We start from the raw sequence: 25,894 nt of genomic DNA, 5'->3' as shown, positions 1-25,894 counted from the left end.
ATGTCCATACTTATAGGGGCAAACTGTTTCATTGATTGGTGTGTGCTAGGCCAATCAGGGTCTTAGCTTTTGTTTCTAGAAAGGGGACAAAGTCAGTTAGGGACTTCTTGAGCATGAGTAACATTTTCATAAGAATACAGTAGGGTACATTTTTTTTCAAGCACATGGTACACAGATAAGCTTGTGATCATTTTACAATCATCAGCCATAAATAAATGTGATGATGTCTGCTACAGATATGCATGTGATGATTCTACCATCAGCCATCTGGATCTTGCCCTAGGTCCTCTGTCTATGTCTCTCTAATCTGTCCCTACAACAATATATATAAATTAGTGAAAATTAGGGCTGGGGATTTAGCTCAGCGGCACAGCGCCTGCCCGGCAAGCGCAAGGTCGTGAGTTTGATTCCTGGTACCAGAAGAAAAAAAAAAAAAAAAAGAAAGAAATTAGTGAAAATTGAGGGTACAGGCAACAAAGCATAATACAGTTTACCATTTAGCAAGCATCAAAGCATAGTAAACTTACCACAAATAGTTACACATACAATTTTAGGCAAGTGGCCATTGTCTATTTTATTTTAGTACTATTAGCCAAAAAGTAGTACACAATAGAGAGTGACTTTGAATGAACTTATAACTGATACATATAGACAGAGGAGTCATATTGGTTAAAAAAAATGTGTAGCTAGGAGCAAAAGACAGTAAATGCAAAAATATAGGTAGCTATAATTCATACAGACAAATATTTCAATAAAACTTCTATGAAGCTGGAACGGAAGCCTGTGTCTATAGTCCCTTGGGGAGGCTGAGGCAAGAGGATTGCTTCTGCCCAAAATTTTGAGGCCAGGGCAACATAGGGATATTTTAATCTCAAAAAGAAACAAAAAGCAAAAAAAAAGGCAAAAAAAACAAACAAACCAAAAAACCCTCATACAAACTAGAAAACAAAACAATATGTGTAAAGGAACACCATTATTATGATCATTCATAGTTCTGTAAATATTTACCCACCAAGGATCAGAGACTAATTTCACTAATTTTTTTTTGCATTTTTTAACTTTATAGATGCATTTAGATATACATAATGGTAATATTCATCATAGAAAATTTATATAGATAGACATTTTTAGTACATATTTATAATATATAATCTTTACACTCTTTGTGGGGAATTGGTACATGTACATAATTCTTTTTTTTAATTCCCTCCCCCATCCATCTCTTGATTCCTTTTTTTGGTATGTGTTCGCAATACATAAAGTTTGCATTCCTTGTGTGGAGTTGGTACATGTATATAATACATCTTTCTTTTGGTTTGTTTGTTTTTTGAGACAGGATCTCACTACATAGTTCAGGCTGGCCTTGAACACACAATGTAGCCCAGGCTGGCCTCAAACTGGCAGCAGTCCTCTTCCTCAGCCACCTGAATGCTGGGATTACAGGAGTGTGCCACCATACCTGGCTACATAACACATCTTTATTCCTTTTTTTCCCCCTCTTTTTGGTTTTATGAGACAGGGTCTTACTATGTAGTTCATGCTGGACTTGAACTCATTATGTAGCCCAGGTTCACCTCAAATTTGCAGTGATGTTCCTTCCTTAGCCTTCTGCGTGCTCAGATTACAGGCGTGTGCCATCACACCTGCGCTTAATTCTTCTTTTAATCCATTTTCCCTTTCCTTCCTTGTCCCTCCTTCTATCTCTTGATTCTTTTACCCTTTTAGAAAGATCTAGCTCCCTACTTTCTATTATTTATTTTTTTGCTTTTTATTTATACCTTGGGTTTCTCTTATCAGACAAACCATGCAATGTTTAAGTTTGTGTGTCTGATTTATTTCACTTAACATTATGGTCTCAAGGTGCATTCATTTTCCTACAGATGACTCAGGTTTATCTTTCTTTATGGCAGAGTACTACTCCACTGTATATTAAAAACCACATTTTCTCATCCATTCATCTGTTGATGGACAGATAGGCTGCTTCCAACATTTAGCTATTGTGAATTGTGCTGCTATCTACATGGGCATGCATGTATCATTGTTAAGTATTTTTAAATTTTTTCATATTTTTTGTTTTATTCTACGTGTTTTAATTAATATAGCCATATTACAAGCAGAAAAAATACTTGAACAGGATCATGAAAGTTTTTATTTATCATCAAAATTTAGTTTATAGCCTTCTTCAACACTCAGAAAAATGGCACTCCTAAAGCCTAACAAAAACATCAGTTCCACAATATAGGTTTTTGTTTTGATTTGGTTTGGTTTGGTTTTGGTGCTAAGGACTGAACCCAAAGACTTGTACTGTACATGGTAAATATGTCCTCTGCCTCTAAGCTATAGACCAGCCTTAAAGAGTTCTAATGTAGAAGACTGCAAAGGAGTTCACATAATTGTTTTAGGAAAATACTGAATTAGAGATATGGGACTTCATATTTTAGTCTTAGGCAGGTTATTTTTTTGATTCTTCAGTCTACAAGCCACTAATAATATATATATATATATATATATATATATATATATATATATACACATATATAAATTACTATGGACTGTATGTAGTCAGTAGGTATTCTGTTTTAGAAAGAAACCTATTGCAAAGATGTAAAGTGGTTTTCTTCTTTCTTTTTTTTTCTCTGGAAAATTTTATGAAAGCTTGACACTTTTTCTTTCTTTAATAATTGAAATAAATGCACTGATACCATCTGTTCCTAGACTTCTGGGAAGGTTTTTAAATACCATTCAATTTTTTGCAGCTGTAATAAGACACAATCTGCGTCTGGTATGACCATGGTTCTAGGGTTTCTATGGTAGCATGTTTGCCAAAGGCCCACCCTGTTGGCAATTTCTAAATTCTAATAATTTTTTTTTCCTCAATACTGAAAAACACAAAACAAAACCAAATCTACTTTTTTCAGATTAGCTTTTCCGGTTCCCACTCCATTCAGTGTCAGACTTTGGAAACTTTCATGAGAAATCCGTGTTTAAAGTCCCCAAGTGTGTTCTCTGATGTGCAATGAGCTTTGACTCCACGTAAAATGACTTTCCACAAATGCTACATTCATAGAGTTTCTCTCCTGTGTGTCCTATGATGTGCAATGAGCTTTGACTTCACACAGAAGGGTTTTCTACATTCATTACATTCATAGGGTTTCTTTCTTATGTGAGTTCTCTAATTAGCAATTAGGGCTGACTTCTGACAAAGGTTTTCTCACATTCAATGTACCCAAAAGGCTTCTATCCTGTGTGTCTTCTCTGTTGTTCTATGAACCCTGAGTGTTAGCAGAAAAAATTTCTACACTGAACACATTCATAGAGTTTCTCACCTATGTGAGTTCTTAGATGTTTTTGAGGGTGTACTTCTCAGAAAAGGACTTCCCACATTCATTACATAGATAAGGTTTTCCCCCTATGTGAGTTATTTGGTGTTTAATGAGGTCTGATTTTCTGACAAAATCTTTCCTACATTCACAGCATTCATAGGGCTTCTCCCCTGTGTGTGTTTTCAGATGTACAGTAAGGACTGATTTAAATGAGAAGGCTTTCCCACATTCGTGACATTCATATAGTTTTTCCTGTGTGTATTCTCTTCCGATGTTCAGTAAGGGTTGACTTTTCCCTGAAGGATTTCCCACATTCGTGGCATCCATAAGATTCCTAAAAAAGAAAAGAAAAAGAAAGATTTCTCCCCTGTGTAAATTCTCTGATACTTAATGAGACCAGAATTCTTACAGAAAGTTTTTCCACATTCCTGGAATTCATAGGATTTCCCAATGTGTGTTCTCTGATGTCTTGTATGGGTTGACTTCTAGTTGAATATTTTCCCACATTCATGACATTCATAGGGTTGTTCTGTGTGTGTTCTCTGTTGTACACTAAGGACTAACTGTTCACTGAAAAAGTCGCATATTCATTATATTCAGTGATATTGTCAACTGAGTGGATTCTTTGAGTTGGAATGAGATCTGATTTCTGACAAAAGGTAAGCACTCTGATGTTCAGTGAGGTTGACTTCTTCAAGGAAATGTTCTCTACATTCACTAAATTCATAGCAATTCTCTCTGGGATGTTCTTTTTGGTGAGCAATGAGAGGTGACACATCTTTCCCATGTTGAGTATAGTCACAGGTTTTCTGTCCTGTGTAAGGTCTCTCATGTATAAGGAAGAGCGAACTCTCTTGGAAAGATTTTCCACAACCATGTTGCTCCAAAAGTTGAATTTTCTGATGCTGAACAAGTTCTTCATTAAGATTGAGACTGTTCTCATTTTTATTATACCCATAAGTTTCTCTTCAGAGTGAACTCTTCCACTTTTATCTTTATAAAGCCATCTTCTACCTTTGTTAAGTTTATCAAATTTCTTTCTTAAATAGTCTCTACTGGTATCAGCTAATTCTGGGCAGCTCTGGCAGAATCCTTCCTCCAATAGCCACAGCTCCTTTCCTTGCTCCAATTTAAGGATCACTTCTAGTTTAGGAGTGCAGTACCCTGCCATGTGATCATTTTCCACTGGTGTTTGAAAAGTACAAAATACTGTGAGGCTGTAGCTGTGTGGGTCTCCATGCTTGCCACAGTAGGTTGATCACATCTCCACAGCCCTGGCTGCTGTGATGAAGGCACTGTCCTCCCCAGCTCCCTGGCTCTGTTTCTTCCCACAGGAGTTCACTTCAGCCTGCAGAGTGGCACGTGGCCTGGCCCCCATCAGTGTGCTGGTGTGGGCAACATTGTGCAGAAACATCCATGGGTCTGGGAAGGTGACACTGCACCGCATCCAGCCCAACTCTGTATTTACTGACCATAAGGTAGTTTTACTTTCAACTGAAACTTAAAACATAAAGGAATTTATCCTTTTGATGCATGTTAGTGACATAAGACCTCCGAATGATGTAGGGAAATATTGTAATTTCCATCCTGCTAGATGTCCCATACCCAGAGTTCCTGCTCCCCCAAATTGAACAATGAACTCTGAGGAACAACAGAGGTTAAGAGTAAGAAATTTTGTTGAGGGAGAGACATCTCCTGAGAGAGACAGGAGGGGACCCAGAAAGAGAGACAGTGGGACCTGCTGAGTTGCCAGTGAGCCCACTTCTCAAAGGAAGTTTTATAGAGCAAAATCACAAAGTGGATACAAAATCAGGAGGTGGGTATAACATGGGACAAAGCTATGATCAAACAATAACATTACAAGTATAGTCACTTAGGTAATATTGATCCAATGGGGAAGCAAGTCATGTAGTAAGTGTACATGGAAAGAACAAGGACCCTTTTTGGGAGAGATGGGTCAGGAGGTCCTGGTGACATCCTCTAACTAGGATGACTGATGTCTATTTTGATCATTATTGTTTTTCCCTTGGGGAGGTATGTAGGTGTAGTCATTCCATCTTTATCTTGAGGCCTTCAACAAATCTGCCTCCAGCCACAGTTGTAATGTTTCTTATCTTCTGCACTGACTCCTTTGAGGGCCTAGCTCTGTATGACTGGCTATAATATTTCTGCCTAACTTAACTGTCTATAATATTAGGACACATCATTAAAAAGAAATCTGCATAGTCTAAAAATCAGAATAAAATAGAAAACTGAAAATTTTGTTTCTTCATTGCACTAAGCAATTACATTAGCATGTTTATAGAAGGAAAAATTTCTAAAACATATTTCTAACTAGTCATATTTTAATATGTCAGCTGCCATCTATGTTCAAAGAGACAACAGAAAAATAACCAAATGATTGAATGTGATTTTTTGGATAAGGTGTTTTTTTTCCTAGCCTTAGTTTTCTGCTATCCTTAGTTTTCTTCTTACTCTAGTAATCTAAACATTTGCTAAACCAACCTTGTTTTGAGATTTCACTAGGTGCTCTCTCTGCATTTATTTGAAATCTTTTTCCACATTCTATCCCAAACTACCTCTTTTTTTCTTGAGAACATCCCCATGCTCTTTATCTCTTTCATTCTTTTATTTTCTCCTTCCTCATTTTTGTATCTGCCCCCAACTGCCCAGTTCCTGTTGACCTGTGCTTAAGATAAACAGCCTCAAACTTCCTTCCCCTGGAACAACAGTCTCTAACCTTTTTGGCATCAAGAACCAGTTTTCCTGAAGAAAATTTTTTCCATTGACAGGAAGTGTCGGGGTAAGGTTGAAGGGGGGTGGTTCAGGATTAAATTCTCACAAGAAGTACACGATTTAGATCCCTCACAAATGCAGTTCACAGTAAGGTTCACACTCCCTGAAAAATCTAACACTACTGCTGATATGACATAAGGCAGAGCTCAGGCAATAACGCCAGTGATGTGGAGTGGCTATAAATACTGGCGAAGCTTTGTTTGCTGGCCTGCTGCTAACCTCCCCCAACACTCCAGTCTGTTGTGCCCTCTGATGCAAGTTCAGGGGCCAGGGAGGTCTGGTGTGTGCTGTGAGTAATTGGCCCTTGTTCTGGAATTCATAGGGAAATCTTGGTTCTCTATTTTTGTAGTAAATGACGCTCCTGTCTTTCTTTCTTTCTTCTTTCTTCTTTCTTTCTTTCTTTCTTTCTTTCTTTCTTTCTTTCTTTCTTTCTTTCTTTCTCTCTTTCTTTCTTTCTCTCTTTCCTTCTTTCTTTCAGTATTTTTAAACCAAGCCTCACTAAATAGTCCAGGGTGGCCTCAAACTTACAATTCTCCTGCTTTAGTTTCCCAAGTGCTAGGATACAGCCATCTACTTTCATACTCTGTTTGGGTTTTGGTTTGGTTCGGTTTGGTTTGGTTAATTTCTGTGAGAGAATTTGGAGAGATTCATTGCACTGCTGCCTCTATCACTCTGAAATCCTGCTATCTTTTGACATAATTGTTTTAAACTTAAAGCCTTGTAGTTCTCAGTCCTCCAAATCAGAGCTCCATTTCCCCCAAACTAGTTAAGACTTGGGTGCTGACAAGGCTTTCTGAGTATCATCTAACTAGCATGGTACTTCATATCTTTACTAGCTCGAATGTTTTGATGAAAAGTCCAAATACAGCAGTGCAAGGGCTCTTCTGGGAGGGTCATCTGACCACTAACAGAATAAGCCTGCTAGGCAGTTGGAGAATCCAGAGGTGGGCGCTAGCTGTAAATGTATATTTCTTTCTTGAATCTGTTGTTTAAAATGGGTTCAGAATTGAATCTCCAACTCCCCCCACAAAAAAAAACTGGTCTAGGTGCAGTATTCTTCATTTCAGTTCATGACAATGTCATCCTTCCAGTTACTCAGACCAAAAATCTTTGACTCTTATCTTTCCCTCCCAGTTACACCCCCAATATATCAGCAAATTCTATTTGCATCACTACCACCAAATTGCATCGACCACCTGTCTACTTCTAACTACTTTTCTCCACTTCCACTCTAGTATAACCCCCATCACCAGCATTTCCTGCCTGGAGTATTGAAATATCCTTCTAACTCAGAGGTTTTGGGCCTTCTAGATTCACCAAGCCCTTTGTGTCTCACTATTAGGCCAAAAGAATCTTTTCTTTCTGAACCATCCTATTTATTAAGTAGTTAAGTGCCAACAACTTAATAAGAATGTACTATAGGCTGGGTAGTGGGGGTTCTTCACTCAAAGAAATCAAGTCCTAGAACCTGTAAGTTGTAACTTATTTGGAAGACTGGTATTTGCAGATGTGACTGAATTAAAGATCTTGAGAGGGAAAAATTATCCTGTATTATCAGCATGAGCCCTAAATGTAATCTCATGTGTCCTTTAATAATGGAGGCAGTGATACCACAGGGAAGAAGGCAATGGATTATGGAGGCAAAAGTTGGAGTGATGCAGCCATCTGCCAGTGGCCACAACAAACTAAGGAGGCAAGGGATAAAAGCTCCCCTAGAGCTTGCAGAAAGAGTATAGTCCTCCACACCTTAATTTTTCCCCATTGAGGCAGATTTCAATCTTTGACTTCCAGAACTGTGAGAATAAATTTCTGTTTTTAAGCTACTGAGTTTATGGTGACTTTTGAGGACATCCAGAGGACACGAATGCAATGCCATGACAACTAAGTAGTCATTTTGAAAGTAGTACATGTAAATTTAAGGAAAACAATTTTATTTCACTCTCCAATAACCTTAATTACTTGCTAATGTGATACAAATACCTATTGGGCACTACACTAGGTCTTAAACTTTGAAATCAAATTGGACACTGCCCACTTCATTTCCTGTTGCACATTGATTTTCCCAGGGTACCTGTATTTTACTCCCAAATCCAGCTCTACAAAGACAAGATATCATTGAGAGGAATGTGGAATGACTTATGCGGGAAGTGTGATCCACATACTAGCCAGAGCTCACACATTATCTCACAGATGTCAAATATTGCTGAGTTCCAATAAACCATTTTACAAAAACAGGTTGCCTCGGTTCACTGACACTTGCCATTCAAGATCTGCTGCTCTGCTCCCTTTCTCCTGCTTCACGCCAGTCATGCTGGGAGCCCATTTGCTCTTCACTGCCTACAATACTCTTTTTGCCTCCTTGAAGTCTGTTCTGAAATCTTAACGTTTCAATGAGAGCTTCTTCAACCACACCATCTGAAATTTCAACCACCTCTCTGGGCTTCTCCCTTCCCTCAATCTGATTCCCTTAACCAGGGTCCATTTCTCTTGTATTACTTTCAACCTTTTAATATACTATATAATTTACTTCTTTATCATGCTCATTGTTTATAATCCATGATTTCCTGCCCATCACTAAATCCAAGATGCTTTTTAAATTTTTGTTAGTACATGTTTATAATACCTAACTATTCCATTCATTATGGAAAATTGGTACATGTATGTAACACATCTTAATTCTTTTTATGTTTCCTTCCCTTTCCCTCGTTCTCCCTCCCTCCATCTCTTAATCTCCTTCCCATTTGCAAAAGATCTATCTCTCTTCCTGTTATTTATCTTTTATTTATCTAAATGTAAGATTTTTGAGAGCAGGAAATTTTTTGTCTTCCTTGTTCAGTGGTATGTGTCCAATGCTTAAAGAGTGTCTGGCATATAGTATGTAATCAATGCATATTTATTGACTGGCTGACTGAATGAATGTTTTTTCAAAAAGTATAAATATAGTGGTATGCAATTCATCCCTCATTAAAAGTTACAGTGTTTGGCCAATATTTTTTAAAAAAGAAAAATGTAAAACAAATCTAAGATGGTAACATCCATCACTCAAAGTGTGCCACACAAATAATCCTAAAGTTTCGCATGTTGTTTAACTCTACTTGAAATTTGCAAACTTGAAAATGGCACTCTCACCTAAAAGAAAGGCTTTGAGTTACATATTAGGAAATAAATTATGTAACTCATAGCTCTCAGGTAATAAAGGAAGAAATATGTCTAAAGTAAAACTGATTCCTCATGCACACATTTCAACATTAATTTTAACAACACACACACACACACACACACACACACATACGATATTCCCAAGCATGCAAAAAACTTTTTTCCAAGATAGTCATTCTCTGTGACAGGACATACCAGTCCTCAAACTGTAGGTGGAGCTCTAAACCAGAAGTTAATGCTACTGGGTTTATTGTAGCCTAATCCCAACTTCAACTGAAAAGGAACATAATTTGAATCCAATAATTACAAACAGACTTAAAATACTCCTGTGCATTTACCTTTCCCTGTATTGGAAACATTTCATCCCACATCTTTTTCTTCCCCAGTATTACTTTTCAAATTCAGTCACTTTATATTCCCAGTAGGATCACAGGTAGAAATTTTAACAATGCAAACCATTTGTCTTTAGTACAAATCCCATTTCTGCTTTTTAAATGCCCTACCAGTGTTCAAGACAGGCTGTGGTAGTCACACAATGCATGGAGCTCATCTAGAATCCTGTTGAGGATCTTAGTAACTGTTTAAAGATGTTTGTCCTTCTAAATGTTTATCTATAAATCTTTTAAAACAATGGAAACTGAGTTTTTCATTATTGTCATGGTGTTACTGAGGAGAAACCTATATACAAGGTTTGCAAATCCTCTAATTTGCAAATCCTCTAATTCGCTTACCTTTAGTTGACTTAAAAATCAGTAATCATGGAGGTCACACAGCTGAGCAATACATTGTTAGTTTCTCATTAGGTTTGCTATAGATAACATCTCTGCCTTGTGGGTTATGATGATAATGGTTGCCAGGGTTACTTTTCAGGGATTTGAAGGCCACTGTTGCTGAAAATACTGACTCTTCACTTGGGCCTGCAGATGTCTGATAAGGTGACTGGAACAAAAGGCTGGTATCTCTGTCTTCATATTGTGTCTGTCTCCTTTGTGGCCTTAGCCTTTGCACTTAAAGATACTTACCAGCCACCATGACTAGAAACACCAGCTCATAACAGTAGTGAAAAGAGTTGGCACCTGAGTTCCTGAAAGATCTCTGCCATTCCCCAAAAAGACACAAATATTCCTCCCTTTTGTTAGCCTGTCTCTCTCCCTCATTATTCCTAGCATATACATCATCTGTAATTCTTCAGCCCCTTGGACTTGAGAGGTTGATTTTCAAGTAAAAAACCCCACTTTTCTGTTCTTTAGCTACTGAATAAAACTTTCTTCTCCCAAAGTGCTAGTTCGTGAATTACTGATTTTATCAAATATGAACAGAATCACACCTTTTCTGGGCTACATACAGATCCATTGGCTGATATAGATTCATGAACATTCTCCAGTAAACCTTTCCTACTCTTAACTTCCTTTGTCCTTTGGAATTCATTCTTTGATTTCAGTGGACTTGAACTCAGCACTTCTGACATTTAGTGGGCTGGGAGTTATATTTTTCCTGTATCAACAGGACCCTACCCACAGTGTAGGCTCTGTGACCAGCATCTTCAATGCATGTTTCATTAGGCTCAACCCACCATGTTTACATGCTAAGTGGAAAAAGTCAACAGAGAAGTAGAGTTTTGGGAATTTTTAAAATAGGGTACATGGTACACTACTGTATACAACTGTCTTCCCAGATTTATCTGTGGGGAATCCATGAGTTAATAGGAGACCATAGCACTGGCATACACATTAATGCTTATGGGAGAGGCGGATAAATGAATGATCCAAAAAGTGCTTTCAACAGTAAGTATGAAAAGTCCATGACCACACAAAATCACCTCAGGGAATCCCAAGAGAAACATACACAACAGGGTTTAGGAGCTCTGGAAGCTGGATTGGTGGAAGAAGTAACAGGTACACTGAGGCTTTAAACCAGATCTTGAAGGCTAGGATGTATCATCATACTGACAAATTCACAGGAAAGTTCCCAAATGCATTTTGAAAAAGTGTCCCTAGAGAGTCAAACTTGTAAAGCAAAACGCAAGGTTTCAGAATGGTGATATACTAAGGTCTCCTAAGACAGAATGAGAAGCAGGCTTGTACAGCCTTACTGGAAAGAGGATATATATATATATATATATATATATATATATATATATATACACACACACACATATATATGTATATATGTATATACATATATGAAAGATGTGCCACTTTTTTTGTAGTTGGGGTTTATAATCACCTTGCCTTGGTCTTAAATAGAAGAACTGTATCATACAGATCTTGTGTTCCATGGGTTTTGCAGTGACCCTTAAATATTAACCACTTAGTACATTTTAGGTCTTGTCGTTAGTCTTATGTTCTTTTCTGAACAATAAAAAAAGTATTGCTTAATAACTCCCATTACCATTTTTGTGTAGAAAGTAACACAACCTGAAATATAATTTTCTTTGTCCCAGTTTGGGCAAGTCTGCAGTTGTACTTGGATCAGTAATCTCTTCTTGAATGTGAGATTTATGTGAGTGTGATGGAGGGGCTATCTGGCAGAAAAGTTCTCACAAAATCATTTTTAAAACAAATATGAGCTTGGTGTTTGGTTCCCTTAAGTGCTGAGTTCTGCTAGCTTTCCGGTTCATTTTCCTTTACTAAGATGGCCACTGGAGAGCTCAGTCCTCATAGGTCGGATTTTCCGCAGGTGACGCTTCTAGTCCCGCCCACCCACTCCCCACCTCTGGTCCTAAACTCTTGGGAGAATAATTGACAAGCTGGCGAGAGTGGGCGTGGCACGGACGTGACGTTTCCGGAAGCTCGGAGTGTCAACCGCGAGGAAAGGTGCGGAAGGGGTCCCGGGAAGGTGGTGGGGCAGGGACTGTGAGCGTGGCCGGGCTCTGAGGGGATCCGCCGCTGAGTGTGGGGCCTGCAGCCTTGTCCTCCCCCGCGTTCCCTGCCTGGCCTGCTGCACCCAGGTCCCTGACGGCTCCGGTTTCCGCGGGCTGGCGCCTACCCGGCCAGGCCCCGTGCTTCCTTGCCTACTGCGTTTGAACGCCCCGAAGGCTTTAGATGGTTTTGTTCCGCACAGGCATTTGCGTTTGAATGAATGCCTTCAGAAAGGGCGCCTCAAGCAGTTGTCAGATGCCTGTGTACTGTGTACGCCCTCCGCGCGTTCTTGCTACTTCCTTTCACCGCCTCCTCGAATTTCCCTCTTCCGAGTCCTTCAAGCCACCCTCCCTCATTTGTGAATGCAGCGTTTCCTCAGCGGAGTTCTGCTCATCCCGGTGCTGTCTCCCCAGCCGAGTTCCTAGGCCCGGAAAAGGGCCTTTCTCTATCCACACGTACTTGTCCCTAGAAGTACTGGGATGCCCTGAGCATCCCTTTTCAGTTATCTCTGATGGATTGTACTGGGTTTACCCGTTAAGCAACTTGAGGTTTTAGCTCTGAAAGAGGCTTCGTGGGATATAGAATGCCTTTTGTCCCAGGAGTCTCCGCGGTTTTTGTGTTGTTAATGAGGTTTCAGAGGGGAAGTTTTATGGAGAAATGTGACCCAAATATTGAAGATAGACTTGGCCTGGAGATGACTATGTCTAAGGGCAGGGTTGGATAGGAAAACTGGCAAACAGATGAAACTGAAATGTGTAGATTCCTGGACAGATTGAAATTCCCACTGAAGCAAAAGATCTCTGTTGGGAGGAATAAGGTTTATGGTTGGAAAAGACAAGACAGAGCCAGTTGACTGGAGGCCACGAATTCCGAGATGAAGTCTATTAAAGCTTATATATTGTAGAATGTGCTGGTTAGGGTTACTATAATCCAATGCATATAAAATGCCAAGACCCTTTTTGGAGATTATAGAAAATTATGGTATCTGATTGGAACTTGGGAACTGATTCCAACAGCAAAAATATCTAGAAAGATTGTGGAATTACTAGGATTTGGGGCCCGGGGAGGGAAAACTCCCCGATTAGTCTTGTCCCTATGCCTTTCTCTCCGTATAAGATGACTTTGTGCTCGTTTATTTCTCAGAGGGCTTAGTTTTTGAAGATGAGTAAATTGTCCTTTTCAAGATCTAAATAGCTTGCCAGGATAATAATCAATGATGTTACAGACTGATTGGTATAGTAGTTTAGTGATCAGAATTAGGATTGTGAACAGGGCACTCAGGGGCTGGGGATTTAGCTCAGCGGCAAAAGCGCCTGCCTGGCAAGAGCAAGGTCATGAGTTCGGTTCCCGGTACCGGAGAAAAACCAAAAAAAAACCAAAAAAAAAAAAGAACAGAGCGCTCAGATATGAAAAAGTATACCACAGAAAATGTTGATTACTCTTAGGTTAAATCAGGATTAGCAAATTAGAGTCATTTAGCAATCCTCACGAAAGTTTACTGCACTCTGTCAAGTACTGGGGTAAATGGAAGTAGGTAGCTGAGAAGAAATAATGGAAAAATGTAGGGTACTGTCTACTCTTATGCTGCTCTAGGCAGGGGCCCCTAATGACAGGGACTATCTCACTGGAGGGGTAGAATTGAAGCCCTTGTGGCTTGATATGGTTATATTTCTTGTACTTCTTAATTATGGCACAAGGATTGTGGGTTTTGAGTCTCCCAACTCTCTCAACATTGTAATTTAGGCTTCCTTGAGAGTCATAACCATCTTATAGAAGAAGCACCTTGTTTAAGCTACAGCGTATGGTATTTTTTTCTCTAATTTCTTCTTAAGGTGGAGGTTGGTGAGATAAAACACTCCATGCTAAACTGTGCTGGGATGATGTGGGCCATGGTTTTATGTCATCTCTTTTTTCTGTCTCAGAACTTCTTGGTCCTGATGTCTGACCATGGAGATGTGAGCCTCCCACCCGAAGACCGGGTGAGGGCTCTCTCGCAGCTGGGCAGTGCAGTAGAGGTGAATGAAGACATTCCACCCCGTCGGTACTTCCGCTCTGGAGTTGAGATTATTCGAATGGCATCCATTTACTCTGAAGAAGGCAACATTGAACATGCCTTCATCCTCTATAACAAGTATATCACGTAAGACACCTACGATTTCCTTTTTCTTTTCTGGTGACTGATGCCTCTCTCATTCTGTTCTTGCACGCACTTATTACACTCGTAATTGCTAAAACTAGAGCATCCTCAGTATTAATCATTTTTGCTGGCAGCTCCTACATATTGACTGTCCTTGCCATTCAAAGACGTGAACACTGAAGGTGTTGTTTTTATGATTCAGTGATTTAATGAGTAAGAGACAGCTTTTTGGCTTATGCTCACATGGCCCGGCTGTTAGACAAAAGTTGGTAATTCTACTAGACATATTATGTATCGATGAATGCTTTTACCATCTTTTGTCTATTAAGGCAACAATCATAGGATTACTTTTAGGGTATAGCTGAGCCAAAACTCCTCGCCTCTGCTTTTTTGTAGCAAAGCAAGTGATATAAGAAAAAGGCCTTCCTCTTCTTAACCTTTGGTATAATTGTGTAAGTCATTAAATAATTATCGACTACTTACAGTCAGTGTGCCTCATCATAATAAGGCCTTTACCTGGAGTTATTTCTCATCTTAGAGTAGGCAGCATAAATGGAAGATTTCAGTGCTATTAACAGAGAACAACCCTTAAAGACCCAGTCATAAAGAAGAGATATGTAATTTAGGGTAGGAGTAAAGTTAAAGGTTTTATATTGTTTCTAGTCTTTTTCTTTCATAATGCTAGGACCTTTAAAAATAATTACATGCGTTTGTATAGCTCTTAGTAGTTCACAGGGTATTTCACCCACATCATTTCACTTGACCTTCACAGTGCTGTGTGCACTGAGTAGGGCACCTCATCTTCCCATTCTTCACATGAGAAAAGAAGTTCAGAATTTGATAATAATGATTGGGATCTGCAGTGTGGGTGGTAAAACCCAGGTTTTGTAACTCCCAATTCAAGATTCATTCCAGGACCTAGGTTCTTTTGATTTTCTATTTAGTAGTGTTCCATGAGCTGAAAATACTCTTCTACAGTCATACTCATGAACCACACTATTTTTGATTAGTTTTTATTATTGTTTTTTAAAAACTAGGTGCAATATATATTTTGTGTAGTATTCAAAAGGTATAAAAGGGTGTGCATATAGTTACAAAGTAAATCTCCCTACTTACTCTTTTATTTCAATCTTCAGTTCTCCTTTTCAGAGATAGCCATCCTCATATTCTCCCAGAGAGATCCCTGTGCACAGCAATTATATCACATAACTTCTCTGGAGGGATCACATACGCCTCTAGAGCAGGAGATCAAACTTTGACAGTGAGTCAGCCCAGTTGGGGCTGTCCTATGCGTTGCATGATGTTTAGTGTCATCCCTGGTTTCTACCCAGTAGGTGCCAATGGTAGCCCCTCCCCTATCTGTGACAACAAAAATGCCTTGAGACATTACCTGATGCTGTCAGAGGTACAAGACTGCACTGATTGAGAACTAATGCTTTAGAGAAAAGTATGTGGAAGCGTGAACTGCCTGGGAATAGTGTTGTCATTTCAGAGTAGAGGAAAGGATGCTGTTGTCTTTTTTTTTTTCCCCCTTTTTGGTTTTTTGAAACAGTCTCACTGTGTAGTCCAGTGTGACCTTGAACTCACTGTGTAGCCCAGACTAGCCTCTAACTTGTGATCCTCCTGCCTCAGCTTCCCAAGTGTGGGGTTACATGCATATGCCACCATGCCCAGCCTGCTGTCTTTTTTAAATTTGGAAGTATCACCTATTTCCTCAGAATTCTTGTAGTCATTAATGCCACCATGCTGTCCTGTGGCCTCAATGTTGATGATATTTTATAGAATTGTAATTACATTTCTTTTGCTGATAAGAGTTTTTCATTCTTAGCCACCATATTTATTTTCTGAATTTCCTAAGTCTCTGTCTACTCTTTATAAGTGGTGCCTTGGTTTACAAACTCAGTTCTCTCCATAATTCTCGTCATAAACTGAACTGAATGAGAGCCAAATCAAATTTCTCTATAAGATCAACATTGAACGTAACCACTGATTTTGATTTGGTTCTTATCCAACTCAGTTTGTGACCAGAATCATGGAAAGAATCATTCATGAACCGAGGTACCAGTGTATATACTTTTATGCACTCTTTTATGTATACTCTTTAGTTACTCATATTTTCTCCAGTTATATTAGATTGTTCTCAGAATAAAGTCCAGGGGCACAATTTCTTTAGTGAATCACTAATTGAAAAACTTCAATAGAATCATGGCATTGCTCTACCAGGTATTTTCAGAAAGGTCTTGTGTGTCCTCCTGCTCTATATAGAAAATGCTTTCAGTGCAAGGACCATATTCATTTAACAAATACATGTTGAATATATCTACAATCTACTTGGTGCTAGATCCTAGATACACAGTAATAAGTAAAATGGCCCTTGCTCTTGTTAGTGTTCTTTCCTAGAGAAGGGAGAAGACAAACAGATAAGCAAATAAATACAGTTACGAATTAAGGAAGATGGTATGAAGGCAAAAATGAAAGGATCACCAAGGGTATCTAATTAAGTAGAGTAGTCAGGGGAAGGTCTGTCTAAGAAGGTGAAATTTAAGCTGAGACTTGACAGGTGCAGTTGAGTTAGTCATTCCAGGAGCATAGGGAAGAGCACTTAAACAGAGGTAATTCTGTGCTCAGAAGCTCTTAGTGAGAAAGACCTTAGTATGTTGTTGGAATTAAATGATCATTGTGTTTGGAGGGTAGAAAGTGAGGAGAAAGAAAGACTCCAGATGAGGTTGGAGGGGCAAGTCAGGCTGATTCTTGCAAGACTTTCTGTACCATGGTAAGGAGCTTGCATTTTAATCTTGAGAATATATAGAAAACCATTGAAAAGTTTTAAGTGAAGTTATGACATAAATTTACTTGTATTTTAAAATAAAAATATTGGCCATTGTGTTATGAATGGTACAGGTAGTGCTAAGGGAAGGCAAGAGACCATCTAGGAAATTGTTGCAGCAGTTCAGAAGGCTGGTGGCCTGAAATATTGTGCAGAATGGGAAGAGGTAGATAGATTTGATTCATGGAGGTAGAGTCCAAGCAATTTATTGATAGCTAGGAAAAGAAGATGGTATCAGGATTGGCCTCAGGATTCTGCCTTAAGCAATTTAGGGTTTGGTCATTCATTTACTGAGGGTGCTATCAAAAAGGGGTTGGGAGCTGGGCATGGTGGTGCATGCCTGTAATCCCAGCACTTGGAAGGCTAAGGCAGGAATATCACTGTGAGTTTGAGACCAGCCTGGGCTACATAGTGAACTTAAGACCAGCCTGAATTACACAGCAAGACCCTGTCCCAAAAAAATGGGGGCGTGGGGGCTGGGGAGAGGGGAGATCCAAGAGTTCAGGAATGCATTCTTTAGTATGAGACACCTGTGTGATGTCCAAGTAGAGAGGGCAAATAGGAAGTTGTATGTACCAGTCTGAATGCACTCAAAGAAATCTGGGCTGGAAATACAAACAAGGTTGACTTTAGCATGCAGATGGTTCTGAAGCCAGAATTCTGGGAGTCTGAACTTGAATGGGAAATATATTTCTTATTTCTACTAACCACTGACTGAAAGTTATCATTTTCTTCAATTTTAAGTAGAGGCCTCAAACCAAAGTAATATTCATATTATTTGTAATTTTGTCACCCATAGAAATCAAGATATTTTCATATCACATTACAGTTATTACTGAGATCCCAAAATAACATACATTTTCATTACTGTAGAACTGTAGTAAAGAATTTTTAGACCCATGACTAGATCCTTTTATTTAGTGTGTTAGTAAATACATTAATAGAAAAAGTATGTATCATAATTCGTTTCTATTTTGAAAACTGTATTTAAGTAAAATAGGTTTGTTTTATAATTTTTTGTTTTATGTTATATTATCCTGAAATGGGTCATAGGCTTTCCTAGATCCCAGAAGGATCTGTAGAATATAAGCAGATCAAAAATCGTTGGTAAGGGGCTGGGGACTTAGCTCAGCGGCAAAAGCGCCTGCCTGGCAAGTGCAAGGTCGTGAGTTCGGTTCCTGGTACCGGAGGAAAAAAAAAAAAAAAAAAAAATCGTTGGTAATGAGAAGAGAAGGAGCCTAGGACAGAGCCCTGAGGTTGGTTAGTGGAAGGAAAGCTAACGGGAGACTTTGAAGGAAAGCTCAAGACCCAGGCGAAAATCCAGAAAGGGATGTTGTCACAGGCCCCAAAAGGGATCAGTGTTCAAAGGAGAGTGTTAGGTGGATGAGGACAGAAGAGTGGCCTTTGGTTTTGGTAACATGATATCATTGATGACTTTGATAGGCAACTTTACTAGAAGGATTAAAGAGACACTAGATCAGAGTGGGGGAAAAGGTAAATGGACAGTAGGAAAGTGGAGGCAGTGAGTTGAACCAGAAATTGGCAAACTTTTTCTCTAAAAGGCCAGATAGTGAAAATTTTTGGCTTTGTAGGCAATTTGATCTCTGTTACAACTTCAGCTATGTGTGTGAAAGTAGCCATAGACGGTACTTGAATGAAGGTGTGTGGCTGATTCCAGTGACACTTAATTTACGAAAATAGATGGCTAGGTGGATTCAGCCCACAAGCTGTACTTAGCTAAGCTCTAGTGTAGATACTTCTTTGGGCAAGTTCTGATAGTAAGGTGTTGCACTTGTGTCTAGGTGTCCTCCCAAAGTCTCATGTAGTCATAGGGCTTTTTCAGAGGTAGCTGAATCTAGAATGTGTGATGCTGGAATTAAGGGTGTGTGATAATAAATCAGTCCACTGATTGGTTTGGCATAGTTCTGGCTAGGATTAAGTGTGTGTGTGCTAAACCCTAAAGAGTCTTGTCTCCCTTCCCTGTTGCTTTTGCTGTCTTCTGCTACCATGCCTGGTTGCCTCTCTGCCATGTGCCACCCTGCCTTGGAGCCATCCAGCTGTGGACTAAAACTTGTACAAACTGAGCTAAAAAAGCCTTTCCCCCTTTAACTTCAGGTGTTGGGGATTTGGTCTTAGCAAAGAGAGAAAGTAACAAAGACATAAGAAAGTCTCTGAAGTTGGATAAGGGTATATGAATATGTGTGTATGTATTTTAAAAAGGAGAGATTCTACTATATGAGAAATCCTAGGTATAAATAATTTAAAGAATAAAATAAAAGATAATAGAAAGCAAGGAGGCAGACCTTTTGAAGATAGGAAGGGGATCGAAGGATGGAGGGTCGGGAGGGGAAGAAGGGGAAGTAAAAAGGATTAAATATGATATGTGCAGTATGTGTACTAACTTCCCACAATGAATATATCCATTATGGATTGTAAACATGTAGTAAAAAAAAGAAAAGAAAACAAGAAATTTTAGATCATGTTTTCCCATTAAGGATCCCGTGAGCCAGTATTACTGGCACACACCTGAATCCCAGTTACTTAGGAGGCCGAGGGAGAAAGACCGCAAGTTTGAGGTTGGTCTGGCCAATTTAGTGAAACCTTGTCGGAAAATAAAAAGGGCCAGGGATGTAACTTAGTGAGAGATCATTTGCCTGGCATGCTTGAAGCCCTAGGTTCAATCCCCAATTCAACAGCAGCAACAACAACAGAAAAAAAGAAAAGCTCCCAAGGAGAAAGAGAGACTAATAGTCTGGAAGAGAATGAGTTTAACTCTTCTGGATAGTTAGAAGAGTTCTCTGGAGAGAAGGCAAGAGGGAATAATATTAAGAGTACAGAGCTACTTAAGAAATTGATTTTTTATGTGACCTTGTGTTACTTTGAGTGACACAGATAATTGCCAGTGTTAACAGAAAAACTAATGCAGGGAGTCTGACCTCATATAGGTGTTCCATTTATAGGACCATTTAATATGACAAACTAGACCTGGAGGAGAGTTAGGGAAGGGAGAAATTTACTGGAATTGTTGGATTTGGGATTTTATTTGGGACTTCATTGGGTTGGCTTGGCCTAAAGCAATAAATGTAGCTACCTGCACTTTTCTTGTAGCTGCTTTCAAGACAGTAATTTTGATTCTGTAAGCTAACAACCACAGGATTCATAAAGAAGTTCTAGCTCAGAGATTCTCCGCTTGTTTTTCTGCTGTACTTTACTTGGCATATTCCTATCAGTGACAGCAGCTCACTTTGCCAGCTACTACAGCTGAGAAGAGAGGAGATTAGGCATCTACCCTCACCGTTCCTCTGCTTGCCCTCTATTGAGAATCCTTGCTGTGCACCTTTTGTGGGTGCTTTAATTCAGGATTTAGAAGGCAGTCTGTCCTTTCTCCTGGGGCATTTCAGGCATCTTAATGATCTCAGGCACATCTCCCCCCATAGTGCTTTCCTTGTGTAGGAATGCTTTGCCTTTTGCAGACCCCAGTATAGAAGAAAGATCTTCAACATATTAAATCAGTACATATTTTGACAATGAGCAAAGACAATAAACCAGGCAGTGGATTCTTTCACAGCTTTTTATGGTCATCAGCTAGGCTACACGGAAGGACTAGAGTATTCCCGCAATTCTTGCCTGCTGTGTGAGTCTTCTTAACACAAATCCTCTTTCTGAAAATGAACTGTCACCTATGTTGAAATGTTTCCTGGGGTTGGGGTCTATTCACTGAAGAAGGGTTCATCTGTGAGTGTGCTTACTTTGCTGGTAAACTTTTAAGACTAGGAGAAATAGATAGGACAAGGGTCCTTAATTTATCCACATTACAAAATTTCTGCTTAATTTTTTTTGACTGAGTTGTTTTTATGCAAAATTCATGATTAGAAAAAAATGGTTTTTCAAACATGACAAGGAAGATATAAAAGAGAAGTCTCATCCACCAGAAGTGACCATTGTCATGTTTCCTATGTGTACAAGACAGTGTGTGTGCATGACATTCATGCCTCTTTCTCTTTGAGACATGTATGTCATCATACTTTGTATTCTGTTCTGTAACTCGATTTGTTCTTAAGAGTATTACTCTTCCCTATGATGAGGTGCTCGGCCATCTCATTTAGGGTTATTCATCCTGCCTTGAACAGTCTTACAGATCTTTTTATGGCTTTCTCCTTCTAGCCCTTACTGAAATGCCACCTTCTTTCTGGTCCCTTTCTTAGATCCCCTTATCTAAAATTTTACTACCCTCCCCTATTATTTTCCAAACCCCTTCCCTATTAATAATGACTCACCTACCACTGATTCTCAGACTTACATTTTGTTCTGTATATTGTCTGTTTCCCCATGGTAATGTGTGTGCTATGGTGGGGAGAAAGTTTTTGCTAGGTCACTCACTGTGCAGCCTTTAGAATAATGCTTTACCCCATAGGAAATGCTTAATAAATATTTTTTGTGTGGAAAAGAGAATGATTACATTGTTTTCACATTTGAGTATTCCATAATTTATTATCTCATATTGATAGATATTTTAGTCATTTTCCCTACTTTTATAAGTACTTTTTAAATTTTAAAAATTTTAACATGTGTTTGCAGTATACTTAGGTACATCATGGGGAGTTGGAACATGTATATAATGCATCTTAATTCTCTTTCCTTCCCTTCTCCTTCCTGTTCTCTCCCACCCTGTCTTGATTCCCTGCCTGTTGGCAAATGATCTTATGAATAATTTTGTATTGAGTAGTCATATATATGTATGTGTATATCTTTGTATTACTGTATAATAAGCTCCTAGTGGTAGGACTATGAATTTAAAAGGTGTTTACATTTTAAGTTTTGAATAATTTTCTCCCATCATTTCCCTCCCCTAAGAAAAAAAGTTATATCAATTTAAAGTTCTGCTCACAGTGTATGAAGACCCATTTCCCTATGCCCTTATGTATGTACCAAGTATAACCAACCTTCAATCTCTAGCCAGTCTGATGGATGAAAATGATATCTTAGTTTGAATTTCTTTCATCCTGCGTGAAGCTGAGCACCATTTCTTACATTTTTTTCACCTTGTGTACTTATTTTTCCATAGCTATTCTTTTCCATTGCTCTACTCAGCTGTTTTGCTTGTGTTTTTGTCAGTGTATCTTTGTTTGCTTTGGTCCATTTCTACTCTGTGCCTAGAAAGTTTCCAGCTTTAGTGTGCATCTTTCTGCTTATTCTTGTTCACACTGTTCGTCTGTTTGCTAGTAAAAACAATCATACAAGCAAATAACAGATACTGACTATGCTAGGCACTGTGCTCAGCACTTTTATTACCTCTTTTATTACCTGTGCTAGCAACCCTAGCAGGTAGTATTAGTTTTTCCATGTATATAATTTCTGTTTTGGGGCTGGGGATTTAGCTCAGCGGCAAAAGCGCCTGCCTGGCAAGCGCAAGGTCGTGAGTTCGGTTCCCGGTACCGGAGATAAACCAAAAAAAAAAAAGGATATAATTTCTGTTTGTTTGCTTGCTTGGTTTTTGAGATAAGGTTTTGCTATGTATTCCAGGGTACTCTTGAACTCACTATGTAGCCAAGGCTGACCTTGAACTTGTGGCAGTTCTCCTGCCCTAGCCTTCTGAGTGTTGGGATTACAGATGTGCATCACTACACCAAGTTTTATATAATTCCTGTGTGTAAATTGATAGATGGTGAGATTAAGTGCTTACCTAAGGTCACAGAACTAGTAAATGGCAAAGCCAGGATCTGAACCCAGCAGAATGCTCCAGACCCAGCCTCTATAAGTGCTGTGCCATCCAGTAAGTTTAGTGGTTATGTTGCCTGTTGTCTGTTTGCAAGGGGCCTTTCTCCCTGTTCACCCTGGTTCAGAAAATTTACTGCAGTGGCTGAAATAAGGGGAAGGTGTTCATCTACAGGCCTGGGAGTTTTATCTTTACTTAAACACTGGCTTCCAATTACCTGAAATCAAAATAGTGTATTTACAAGTATATGGTGAAAAGTTTCACTCGACTCTTCTGTCATCTACTGTATTTCCCCTGCCTTCTACTTACAAAGTTTCTCTATATACTTTCTGCGTTTCTTTATATACATACATACATACATGTGTATTACCTCATTCTTTTACATAAAGTAGCATACAATCTACACTTTTTTATACTTTATTTTTTCATGAAACCAATTCAGGGGTTATAAGACCATTTCATTCATCAGCTGTTTATTGACTGCCTCTTTATACAAGGCATGTGTTATACAGTGGATTTTACAGAGAAGCATGAAACACAGCAATCCCTGACCAGAGGAGTGCAGTTCAGTAATGAGAGCATAAGTGAGCAGAATGTGTGGTATTTGTGTGATGTGGTGCTCTTGTGGCTAATTTAGGCCTCAATACCAAGCAGCCTGCTGAAGGGAGAAAATATGTAACTTGGTCTTTGGGGCCAAATTGGGAGAGCTACTAAGTTATAAATCTCTAAAGTGTAAGAACTAGGCTTTATCTTAATAGCCTCTTGGAATTTTATGATTTGAACTAATGAATGTGTATTTACTTTAAATATAGACTATGAGAAGACTTTTTTATTAATCCAAAGGGAAGATTTTTAGAACAGTTTTAAGTTTAGAATTCATCCCTGCTTGAGGAACCTGGTCATACTGGATTGAAATGAAAGTTTCATGTGCCTAATATAGAACTGAAAGGGAAGGGTTTATCTACAGAGGTTTGTTTGGATGAGGGATCGTCTTCTCTTTCCTTGCTGAGGCTTCCTCCTCTCTGTACTCCTACTCCATGTGCAGAAGGTAGAGAAGAGTTTATTGCAACTGCAGGACAGCATTTAATATTATGGGCAAGCTGCCCTCAATTTATTTGTTTTGGATCTCAGTTTGTACATATTACAATTAATTCTGTTAAAGTCATCTACATTCCAGACATTTCAAGGGCCTTGTGGAGGCAGTATGGTGTAGTGGTTAGAAAACTGCCCTCCAGAGCCTGCCTGCTGGTGCTGAAATTGAGTCTGCCACTTTCTTGGTATGACTGATCACTGGACTTGTAATTGTTTTCATTGTTCCTAAGTAGATACCGCAAATCTTTGAGAGCTCTAAATGATGCCATTTATTTTCTCCACTGAGCTTTCTAGCCAAGTTGAAAAGCTAAACGAAAAAATCTAGCATCTGATGTTTAAGCACTTTTCATCAAATATTGTAATGCATACTATACATATAATATGCATATAGTATATGCTTATATAACACATGCTGTATCTAAGCATTTACATACTTGCTTTGATATAAAGGAGTGTTTTTCTATGAAGGAATATGAATCCCAAGAAAAAAATGTCAGCATTAAAGGTTATGAAAGTAATAATGATATGGTTTTCTTTTAGCCTCTTACACCTGGCTGCCAAAGTACCCAGTGAAGAATATTTTGAGACAGACACCCAGGCCTTCTTTGAAAGCCTGTCATGTCACAACAAGGAAAGAATCTCTTTCTTTGATGGTACATTTTTGGGTGCAGAATAGGCTTTTGTTTTATTTCTTTTGCCATCCTTTTGATTGTAGGAGTCTAGTTTCTGCTGCCACACACCTGATTTGGAAGAGGAGGAAAAAGCTTGCTGCTTTTTCCAGGGATGGAGATGGTTAGGCAACTTTATGTGCCTGAGTATGCCTGTTCTCTCTTCCCCGCACCTCCAGAAGCCACAGAATAAAGGTGGTGCATTGAAGCTGGGCACAACTATAGTGTGGACACACCTGTAGTCCTAGCACACAGGAGGCTGAGGCAGCCTATGAGTTCAAGGCTCACCTGAAATACAAAGAGAGACCCTGTCTCCAAAAAGAAAAAAAAAGGATATGCATTGCTTCAGGGTCTTGGGAATATTTGGACAGTTTTTTTGCGTCATAATTACTGTGATCTGTTTCCTTAGGCTCTTCATTGAGAAACTACCAAAGCATCGAGATTACAAATCGGCTATCATTCCTGAAAAGAAAGATACTGTAAAGGTGGGTCTTCATTTTCACTGTTGGCCATCAAAAAGCCTCAGAGCAGTACAAACTAAGATAAAAGTAACTGTCTGCATCTGAGCATCAAATTCTGCCATAGGAGCTAAGATTGCCTCACCCAAATAGTTATGAAGCAGCAAGTATGATACAGTAGAGGGTATTGTAAGGCCTTCTTTGAGATACTACTTCTTTTACAGTTTTTCTTCTTTTTTCTCTATTTAACTGGCATTAGAATTGTTCTCATTCTCAATTTCTGTTTTGTATCTCAGAAGTTAAAGGAAATTGCATTTCCCAAAGCAGAAGAGCTGAAGGCAGAGTTGTTAAAACGATATACCAAAGAATATGCACAATATAATGAAGAAAAGGTCAGTATATGACAGCACAGAAAAAAAAAGGAAATTACTTGTCTTCTTAAACTGTGCCCTGGGATTACAATGTGCTATCAATAGATTCTGTTCCTTTAATGTATTAGTTTGATTTTGGGGGAGCAAAGTCGAGTTACTCAAGAAAGTAGAAAACCAGCGCTTAGGCTGAGAATTCTTAACAGATTTAGCCTACTCGTCAAAAAGTGTGACTTGAAGGACAGAAAGCTATTGCCTGTCTACCATGTTTAGAACAAGAACCTCAAGAATAATAAAAGTTTTCACCAGAACCTAGGCTTGTAGATCATAGAATTTGGAGGTTTGATTCACATTTGTTTATACCCAAAAACATTTGTAATAATTGATTTTTCAAACCATCTTCCAATGATTCTTGTTGAGAAGAGACAATAAAAGAATGGGAAAAATGCCAGGGACACTGTCATGATGTTGTGCTACACGTGAATGTGT

At 38.9% G+C, this 25,894-nt stretch overlaps 1 protein-coding gene across 2 annotated transcripts in view; it reads left to right on the top strand.

Annotated features, from left to right (window-relative positions):
* Stambp (STAM binding protein) overlaps positions 1-25,894 on the top strand; it is a 47,668-nt gene that overhangs the window by 5,920 nt on the left and 15,854 nt on the right. The window contains exons 1-4 of one of the 2 annotated variants that reach the window (XM_005385538.1): positions 12,037-12,094; positions 14,062-14,279; positions 24,989-25,064; positions 25,334-25,429. In XM_005385538.1, the coding sequence (XP_005385595.1) occupies positions 14,077-14,279; positions 24,989-25,064; positions 25,334-25,429 (375 nt within the window). In that variant the 5' untranslated portion in view covers positions 12,037-12,094; positions 14,062-14,076. Of the gene's footprint in view, positions 1-12,036; positions 12,095-14,061; positions 14,280-24,988; positions 25,065-25,333; positions 25,430-25,894 lie in introns of those variants that run through there. The other variant, XM_013514698.1, reaches the window with a different exon arrangement.

The sequence above is a fragment of the Chinchilla lanigera genome, unplaced genomic scaffold (assembly GCF_000276665.1).
Source record: "Chinchilla lanigera isolate Chin_1 unplaced genomic scaffold, ChiLan1.0 scaffold00023, whole genome shotgun sequence".
NCBI classification, from domain to species: Eukaryota; Metazoa; Chordata; class Mammalia; order Rodentia; family Chinchillidae; genus Chinchilla; species Chinchilla lanigera.
Note: the sequence above shows the minus strand (reverse complement) of the source record. Positions and strands in the feature narration are given on the sequence as shown.